The sequence below is a fragment of the Genypterus blacodes genome, unplaced genomic scaffold (genome assembly GCF_046128005.1).
Source record: "Genypterus blacodes isolate CSIRO-AG114 ecotype Tasmania unplaced genomic scaffold, CSIRO-AGI_Gbla_v1 ptg000036l_1, whole genome shotgun sequence".
Lineage (NCBI taxonomy): Eukaryota > Metazoa > Chordata > Actinopteri > Ophidiiformes > Ophidiidae > Genypterus > Genypterus blacodes.
In genome coordinates, this window is record NW_027466849.1 from 1,549,706 (window position 1) to 1,559,824 (window position 10,119).

Consider the following 10,119-nt stretch of genomic DNA (forward strand, 5'->3'; position numbering starts at 1 on the left):
CTTCATTCTTCATTAGTACAATTTATGACACATTTCCCCAAAAAATCTAAAAGCTGAACTTTTAATTGAGTATGTTGTTATGTTTGTTGTTAGTATAGGGGTCTGAATCTCTGAATGGAGCGCCAACCCATCCAGAAGCTACAAAACAGGACTCAGTCACACACTAAAACTTCAAATTGGCACACCACTCATTTTCATTCTGTCACAATTGTTCAATCGGTTCAATATATCGGTTCAATATATTTCATAATGCATCGACGGTGGAAGCAGCATCCTGGCACTTGCACTACCCCCGCTGTCCACTAGGTTGGCTCTGCCACCCGCTTCATCCAGATCCACCGGGTTGCCGCCACTACATACTTGGTGATGTTGGCTAACTTAAGAACGAGGGACTAAAGGAGCGTGGACACAAACATCTGACACTCAACCGCTCACATCCACTAAGGCCCTGGGTGAGATGAACAGTGAGGAACACCCGGCATCAAACAGGAGGGCGAGCTGGAGTAAAAGCTACAATGAAATGGCGGCACCAAGTGACCAGAGGAGAGAAACAACACCAGCAGCTTTGACGCAAGCCTTTAATCCAAGCAGTCGGGGACCTCTCAAGAGCGATGTCCCTGTAAATTCACTGCACCAGCTGAGGTTCCAGGCCTTTCATCCATTCTGTTGGCTCTCGAAGATAAATGGGTTATGAAACAAGTGTATTAGTTCGTCTGCGCAGACCACGCGCAATGCTGTCACTCCTTGGTATTTGTAAGGACGCATGCGTAGTAGGTGGAGAGTAAATCCGCGCTTAAAAGGAAGAAGCAGAGTTTCGCGCTGCAGTGAAAGCGTTTGGAATACTAATAAAATTAGCTTAAGTGGCGTCTTTTGGCCTCGCTGTTGAATTTCGTGACGCAGCGCTAAGTTTGGAGCATGGCCGATAAAGAAGGTAGGTGAAACATAGCTACCTGGCGTTCGGCGAGCTACTTTACCCGCGTGCAGCTCTGAGCGCACATCACTGCTGTTTACTACCATCGCTGCCGCTAGCATGACATGAGTGTTATCTGGAGGCTAATTTGTTTTAGCTACATCGCTGCTATTCTTAGCTCTAAGGATAAAACAACGAGTTGTAAACTTGTATTTTCTTCCGCCGTTCATGCACGGTACAAAACAACACTTATTTCAACTACAATTCAGAATTCGGCGGGGTGTTATTTGCGACTTATTGTCATACCTTAATTTACTACAACTCCCTTCGCCAAAATACGCCGCTGAGGTGAATGTGTTGTGAAACAAAGTAGATGTGTACGGTGTGCTTAATGTCAAATGGCCCTTGAGCTGTAGGCTCACTGAGGCCAAAGGTGACAGGTAGTGGGTTCCGACTTAAACTTCACTGATGAGTGGAATCTAGCTTCGGCGGTTATTGTACTCAGCTAAACTGGAGATGAGCAGGGAAGAAAGATGCACTGTATGCATGCGTCTGCTGAAAGTAGAATCTTTACTTCAGTTACTTCTCACCCTATGATGCGATTTGTACCCCCCTACATTGCTGTTTGACATCATCCTGTAAACACTTTATCCCTATGAGATCATTGCAATTTCAATCTACTTGTATTCTACCTCAGGGTCTACATATAAAGTTTAACAACAACACCATTAATAATCCAACCTTCCTTCTTTCTCTCTCTCTCTCTCCCTCCTCTTCCCCCTCTTTCTGTATAAAAAATGATCTCCAAAATATCCTACAATTGTATGCGCAATATCATGTAAAATGATTGCTTCAATTAAAACAAATAGCAAACAAAAACGTTACTTCTCATGCCTGCTGAAAGTGCAATGAGTAGAACATATCGCTTGATTAGTATTCACTAAATAAACTGTGGTTCGTACATTAATTCGGACAGGTTGATATTCTATTGCAAATGGGATGTAAATATAGAACATTTATGGTAGTTGACATGAGTATCAATCAAGATAAGTGTAATATTTCATCTTGTGTGTCATCTTAAAGTGTATGATGATGCTGTGGAAGAAAGGGTGATCAATGAAGAGTACAAGATCTGGAAGAAAAACACACCTTTCCTCTATGATCTGGTGATGACTCATGCACTGGAATGGCCCAGTCTCACTGTCCAGTGGCTCCCAGATGTCAGCAGGTACCTACTTTTTCTTCATCTTACTGTCAATAAGATATGTTCCTCAAATTCATAGTGATGAATAGACTAATTTGTTCGGTGGCATATGCTGTAGGTGTTGGATGCGCAACACTTTAGAATGTTCAGCAAAGCTGTAGTGAATAATTCATGCACGCCAGTGAACCTGAGTTGTTACAAGTCATCATTTCAGATTATAGACATTTTGGGTCGGTTGGAATACCTAGTGAGTTGCCTACATAGGCAGCTGCCTAAGTAGTCAGCATCATGCTATGCAGCTTATCCTACGTTGCCACAGATATGTCACAAATTGTAAATCGCAGCTTTTTACAATTAGATTTTACTTTTCTTCTTATGTTTAACATCTTAACCCATTACATTGGTAAATATATTCAAACACATTGGTGGTTATATCAAGACTTGAGATAAATTGAATGGCCCTTTTCACAGTACTAACCCATTAATAACAGATTACAACATAGAATACGCAAACAAAAAAATCCTCAGATCCATTACTGTAACTGTTTTAAGCTATGGCATTTTTAATTTCCCTTACAAGTCAGTTTATTTCAGATGTTGTACAAGTTTCCCCGAGAATGCATCATCCTGTATTTGGTATCTTTGATAACACTGGATTAAAATCTAAAATAAAATGTTATAAAGAAGAAACCATTGTTGTTTACCTCCAGTTAAAGTAGAAACTTTTACTCCATAAATAATAACTCTACTTGTATAGCACAGTTTACAAAGTGCTTTGACATACAAGTCAAACAGGAACGAGGCAATTGAGAGTATAACACATGACGATGCATAAATATAGATTGATACAAATAAGAGAGCGGAGCACAGGCACTCTTCCTCTCAGTACAGCTGCAGACTGCAGGCTGTGTGCAGTCACCAGGGAAACTTCCTATTAGAAACAATCGGCCAAGGGGACACAACATGCTAATCCACAAAAAAGATTGATGTAGAAAAAGGTTAAAGCATTTATACAGCTCATGTACAAATTACACCATTTTGTCAAACTATGACAAAACAAATCTAAAAACTCCACAGTAGTTAAAATAACTTAAGTTGGAAAATGACCTGCTAGTGGCTCCACTCTTGCCCGTGTCCGACATTGTGGAGCGAAAAATTTCTTATTGCATTGTGGGGTTGCCTTACTCGATAAGTCAACATTGGCACTATGACTTAGGATTCGGTCAAAATATGGCATCTAAGCAGACAGCGTCTAAGAATTGGGACAGCCTTTGTGTCGCGGGGGTGTGCACATGATTACTTAAAATGCTGACTTTGTAGGCAGCTCACTAGCTTTGTTTTACACGATCACTAATAAATCTGTTGTAACAAGTTCTCATTGAATAGAGCAAACTTTAGCAAAGTTGTACAAAGCTGCACTTGATTCAATGGTTTTTTTCAAATGTTTGGGCAAGTACTTGGGCATCTAGACGCTCCTTACATTGGACAGAAACAAGGTTTTGACCAAACAGGGTTAAACTCGTACAGTGTCTTTCTGGATTAAGGTACTGTGAATGACTAGCAGAAGATAATACCCACACCTGGGATTTTTAACTCTGCAGGCCAGAGGGGAAGGATTATACTGTCCACAGATTGGTTTTGGGGACCCATACATCAGATGAGCAGAACCACCTTGTCATTGCCAGTGTCCAGGTGCCAAATGATGATGCTCAGTTTGATGCCTCCCACTATGACAGTGAAAAAGGAGGTAAATACACCAGGAGTCATTTTGAAGCTTGGACTATAGTCAAAAATGGAATGCTTTTTAGATACACTTAAAGGACATGCTAGAAAACCTCTCCCTGTCAAGATAAAGGATCAAACCTTGAAGTCTTGAGTAGGGCTGTCACAAATAATAAATTATAATGAACTATTAGAGTTTAAAAAAACTTGTCGTTTGAATCTCCCCTTGTCTCTCTTACAGTAAGAAACAGACTTTTAGAGCATATACATATATACATACATATCAATTAACAACAACTTAACAATTAGAATAATCAAAATCAAAACAATCACTAGTGGCAGCCCTAAAGTGAGGTTCTGTTGAATATTGTCTTTTTCAGGAAGAGTTATTCCTCCAGAAATGAAATGTATGAATGAGACCTTTCACAATATTAAGGACTGACTGAAGTGAGACCCATGTCATGATCTGTTTTATCTGTATGCTGAAACTGTCCTTTTCTGTCTTCCAGCAGGTATGTTGATAGGTGTCCCATTGTGTGCTGAAGGCTCTGTGGCGTGGCCTATAGAGGTAGTATTAGTATGTGTGACTGTAAGGGCTCTAGACCATTTGATGGTACAGTTGAAGTATACAGAGAGTGCCTGCTCACAAGGTTAAAAGTAATTCAGGCCTTTCTCATCCAGCAGGGTGAGTTTGAATTTAGTTTCTTTTTATGTGAATAATGTTATAAATAGATCTGCTGATAAGAGCCTCAACAGCTCTTACTTAATGTTTCAATTGAATTACAAAATGCCAACACATCAGAAGGCTTTACATAAAATATAGTGTTGTTTCTACGGCCTTGCAGAACTCCAAATTTCATCAAGCATACATTTATTTGTGGATCTAATCTATTCATACTGAGTGTTAATCACTATGATCACTGGCATCATTAGTGAATAGAATAGCCCACTTATCCTGATTACCTGTCATGAATGTACTAATATCCGACTGAATTGTTTTGTCAGAGTTTGGCGGATTTGGTTCAGTAAGTGGCAAGATAGAGATTGAGATCAAGATCAACCATGAGGGGGAGGTGAACAGAGCACGTTACATGCCCCAGAATCCCTGTATCATTGCCACCAAGACCCCCACCTCGGATGTGCTGGTCTTTGACTACACTAAGCACCCCTCTAAACCAGGTTGGATTTTTGTGTCCCAAACACTGCAGTGAATAAACAATCTGACTATAAGACGTTATGATAAGTGAATTTGTTTTGTTTGTTTTAGATCCCAGTGGAGAATGTCATCCTGACCTGAGGTTGAAAGGCCACCAGAAGGAAGGCTATGGCCTTTCCTGGAATCCCAACCTGAGTGGCAACTTACTCAGTGCCTCTGATGACCATGTGAGTGACAGTGAGCAAAACTCAGTGGGACCTCAAAGGATCCTTTTTTAAAGATCTAAGCCAAACCACAACTGATTTTTATTTTCATGGTCTTTCTCTACATTTCTGACAATTGTATGATTCCAACCTTATAACAGTGTGGGAGAAAAGGGGAGAAACACATTGGTCATGTAAGCTGACTGGCGCATTTGCGGCTCCTCCTAAAGCCCATTCAGCTCTTCAAGTCTCCCCACGGCACTGACATTTACTGTTGGTTGGTTATAATCTAAGTATCGTTGAAGTGGTTACTTGTAGCCGTTGCAGAATGCAATTTACAACAAGTGAAATTATGATGATGCTTTTATTTCACTTCATTTTAACGTTGGTGACAAATATAAACAATTAATATGAAACATGTTAAAGGTAGGCGTAGGAAATAACAGACAGTAATGTTTGGCAGGAGTACTCTTAGAGCAACAGGAGTGCACACAGAAAAGTTTGATAATGGAAAGAGATAGGAAGTTGTTGCAGTGAAATCAAAAATTGTGAAGTCCTTGGGGACTGAATGTTTCCTGAGTTTCATTTTGGTGCAAAAATATCCTTTTGGACCTGAACCTTGTTTGTTTAACCTTCAGTAACAACATGTCAGCCTTTGTCGTTACAGTTCTGTTGTGGTTGTGGTGTCATAAGCCAGTTGTATGTGTAAGACTGCTTTCACATTACAAGAGATATTTATAGCTAGGACCAATAATGGAGTTATGTAATTGCTATAAGATATCTGGAGATTCCATCTTTTCTCTTGATTTCTGAGTTTCTCAAGGTTGGTCACACCAGGCCACAACCCCCCCCCCCCCCCCCAACTCCTCTATCATCCCAATTCTAGACTTGGTCAAAGAGTAAGAAAAGTCAAATCGTAGCAATTGAAATCTGCCATCCCTGTGTGAATTCTCTGCAGACCATTTGCCTGTGGGACATTGGGGCTGGGCCGAAGGAAGGTAAGATTGTGGATGCAAAGACCATTTTCACCGGCCACACAGCAGTGGTGGAAGATGTTTCCTGGCATTTGCTCCATGAATCCCTGTTTGGCTCAGTTGCTGATGACCAGAAACTCATGATGTAAGTTATTTAAGTTAAAACCTCTCCTTTTAATTTTTTATTTCAAACTTTGCCTTTACCTTTTGTCTTATCTCCAGATGGGACACTCGTTCCAACACTACATCCAAGGCCAGTCACGCAGTAGACGCTCACACTGCTGAGGTCAACTGTCTGAGCTTCAACCCTTACAGCGAGTTCATTCTCGCCACTGGCTCTGCTGATAAGGTAGAACAGAGAAACAAGTGAACTGCATAGATCTTCAGTAGGCTGTCATCCTGAAAGCAAATAATTAGTCTCCATATTTGCTGGGTTTTTCTATTCATTTACATTTAAAAGAATTATGTTTTTCAAATGAAAAACCACTTAAGGTTATTTTCCAGTTCCAAACTGATACTGCTCGAGAATGATGATGTGCAAGTCTCCCAGAGTGAGGAAAAGTAGCTTTGGGTTCAATATTGAAGTAGTTAAAATATTTAATGCAGTGTTTGCTCATCTCTGTGTTTCATTCAGACTGTTGCATTGTGGGATCTTAGGAACCTTAAACTGAAGCTTCACTCCTTTGAGTCCCACAAAGATGAAATTTTCCAGGTAATATCTTATGTGATTCAATTGTTATTTCCATTAAGAATGATGTAGTGACTGGGGATCATTCAGTAGAAACATTACTTTACCTTTTTTAAATGATAATAATAGAAAGCCACTATAGGAACATGTCTGTGACATGTCTCCACGGTCATCCAAGGAAAGTAGATCTAAGGCAACTGGACTTGCTAGGTAAGACCTGAAGAGCTTTCACCTCTCACGGGAAAGGTTCTGACACACTGGTGGGAATTCCCAGGATTTAACCTCTGTGAAGTCGTGGTCAGGTTCATCGCTACTCCAATTGGTCATAATCAGGGTTGAACTCCTCCTGATTGTTGTAATGTCATTGTGGCCAGGTGTGGACGGCAGTTGTTGGTGTTCTCAGCAAACAACAACAAACACATGGCTCAACATAGTAGGGCCAGCTCTTCAGGACAAGACTCACCAGTACACCTACACTTGACGGACAGGGGACACTCCTTTGAGGACAACAGAGTGCACACCGCACCACCACAGGGAAGATGGATGCTTGAAAGAGGAGTAAAATAAACTATGTTTATCTACGTGAAGATCGAGAAACCATCTCTGAGCCGAGGAGGTCTATGACACCACTTATCACCCATGTACAATGCTGCTCTCTCATCCCTCCCCAGGAGGCTAAACAATTGTTCAGTCTCTAATGAACAACGTTATGGCACAAAGGAGAACCTCGAGTGCCGTCCACACCTGGCCACAGGGGACTCCAATTACTCTAGCGACGATCCTTCCAACCAGGAGAACTAATCAGGAGTATTGACGTCCCTGATAATGACCCATTTACAGTATCAACAACCCTGACATGGACTCCACAGAGATTACATTCTGGGAATTCAAACCAGACTGTCAGAACTGAAGATGCCTTTCGGGTGAGAGGTGAAACCGCTTCAAGTCTTTACTAGAAGTCCAGTTGACTAAGATCATCTTTTCTTGGTTACCACAGGATCATGAAATGACTGTAATGTATTATTGACAATAAGAAAGTTCCATGAATACCAGCAGCCAAATGGAAATGTAGTATTTGTTCCACTGTAGATTAGATGGGTATTATTGCTCCATCATTTTGTGGCATTGTTCTGATTTAGGTACAATGGTCTCCCCACAATGAGACAATTCTGGCCTCCAGTGGCACTGATCGGCGTCTCAATGTCTGGGACCTCAGGTAAAAGCATCAGCCATATATTCAAGTTAAACATATACTCTCATGACCCGCTCCAACCATCATCATTGGTGGTGGAGAGAGAGTATCCATAAACAATAATTAAACAATCAAACGTGCATGGATGGCCACAAATGTAGATATATATATTGAGGAATACTGATGCCACATATTTGTGTTGCAGTAAAATTGGGGAGGAGCAGTCGGCAGAAGATGCTGAGGATGGTCCACCAGAGCTTTTGGTAAGTGACGCCCTAATCTGAAGCCAAGGCCACATTCCACAAAAGCCCCCTTCAGATTGGAGCCCTGTAATCCATCTGGCATTAAAGTCATGGTTATCAGTTATTCAAACATACAAAATTACAACAATGCAAAGGCTGCCAACAGAATAACATAATGGATTTCATGTCTAGAAGAGGTTTAAAAAATTCAAACCTCTCTCCAGATCAAAACTTGTTTTCCCTTTCACTCTTAAATGAAGCTTATTAAAATCACAAATTGCATTTTCATGTTGAGCTCAAGCAAAAAAAATGTTTTTAAAGTATTTGTTCTCGGTGGAGCACCAATCACAATGCAGGAACAATCTGATAAGGTCTTTAATGTGAGGTGTAAATGTGTGCTTCTCATCAGTTCATCCATGGGGGCCACACAGCAAAGATCTCTGACTTCTCCTGGAACCCCAATGAGCCATGGGTCATCTGCTCAGTGTCTGAGGACAACATCATGCAAGTGTGGCAGATGGTGAGTTCAATTCACCTACTTAAATGTTGACAGACTGAAAGATACTGCTTCAGCTTACCATCAATAAAATGCACTCGTGGTATGCCCACAAAAGCTAGAATCAGGGAAGGTGTTGAGAAAATAGTTTCAGCCTCCTCCTTCAGCAAATGCATCCCAATGTAGCGTTGAGATTAGGCAGTCATAACCACTGTATTGGGAAAATTGGACTCCATGAAATCGAGTGGCAAATGGGATATTTGAACACCAAGTTATAGTGAATGTTATCTAAAGAATTGTCCCTGTTTCGCTTAGTTGGAGTAAGTGCCCTTGCTGTTCCAACCACTAAATGCACATTGGACAATAATGCTTTTGTATCTTCCTCCAGGCTGAGAACATCTACAATGACGAGGAGCCAGACACTCCTGCATCAGAGCTGGAAGCCCAGGGTTCTTAACGCACCTCTTCCTTTCTGCAGGGGTCTTTGAACAGGGACAAGCCCACCTCAATGCTCTGAGCTCTAGACCCAGCCCGGTCAGTCATTTCCCCCTCTGGCTCATTTCTACTAAATGGAAAATGTGCTGCTATTCTCTGAAGAAAGTGGAAAGTGAGAAGTAATATTGACTCAACCTTAGTAAAGAAAAGATGGATTCAGTCTTTGCATACGTTGTATTGTCCCAGGTACCCAAAAGCAGGTGTGCGCCGAGTGTTTTCCTATTGGTCCTGTCAATTTACTTTGAATCAAGGGCAAGGTGGAAGTTTTTCCATGTTTGGATTTATGGTAAATAAAGGCATCAGAAGATGTGTGTATGGAAACCCAGATGAAAGAACCAATCTGAGTACCACAATGCTTTTGGGAAACCTGATCCCTGTGGCTTTCATAGTTTATTTTTTTACATATTACCATATTTACTGGTATGTTACAGGTGTCCTTAAAAGTAACATTCTGTTATTTCTGCACCCCACTTGTAGCTGAGACATGAGGTACACACCCTTTTTCCCACTAAACAGTTTGAGGGGAAGGTGTGGGACTAAACTAGTGCACTTGAGGTGAATGCATGTCTATTTTTCTTTTCTCATGTAAAAATACCATGTTTTATTTCTCGTGCAGTTTTGCAGAAATTGCAATACATTTTTTTTTCTTACTTTGCAAAAAAAACGTAATTGTTAACCGTCATCATTTCCTCAGACTGAAGGCTGACTGGCTTCAATCAGCTCTGTATGCTCTCTATGTAAGAAATGCTGCCGTCTATGCATTTTCAGTTGTGCAGCGCCTACAGACGACTCTGTCAAAAGCCTTTTCAAGAATGAATGCTTCAAGCAGACATAACT

General features: G+C 41.0%; 1 protein-coding gene across 2 annotated transcripts; it reads left to right on the plus strand.

Annotated features, from left to right (window-relative positions):
• The first annotated feature begins 757 nt into the window (after positions 1-757).
• LOC142995995 (histone-binding protein RBBP7) lies at positions 758-9,927 on the plus strand. Of its 2 annotated transcripts, none has more exons than XM_076146862.1 (12): positions 758-931; positions 1,994-2,138; positions 3,716-3,861; positions 4,839-5,015; positions 5,104-5,219; positions 6,154-6,314; positions 6,392-6,518; positions 6,804-6,881; positions 7,997-8,073; positions 8,255-8,312; positions 8,701-8,811; positions 9,176-9,927. In XM_076146862.1, exons 1-12 carry the CDS (start codon positions 916-918, stop codon positions 9,242-9,244), a joined length of 1,281 nt encoding a protein of 426 aa, XP_076002977.1. In that variant the 5' UTR covers positions 758-915; the 3' UTR covers positions 9,245-9,927. The 2 variants fall into 2 exon arrangements, with proteins under 2 accessions (XP_076002977.1, XP_076002978.1); XM_076146863.1 differs by having other exon boundaries at positions 4,842-5,015.
• The last annotated feature ends 192 nt before the right edge of the window (positions 9,928-10,119 follow it).

What these genes read in the sequence shown, in the direction of transcription:
- LOC142995995 (XM_076146862.1), top strand. An exon ending in TGGCTCCCAGATGTCAGCAG is followed by an intron (nt 2,139 to 3,715) that starts GTACCTACTTTT and finishes TTAACTCTGCAG; the next exon opens with GCCAGAGGGGAAGGATTATA. An exon ending in TCAGTGCCTCTGATGACCAT is followed by an intron (nt 5,220 to 6,153) that starts GTGAGTGACAGT and finishes AATTCTCTGCAG; the next exon opens with ACCATTTGCCTGTGGGACAT.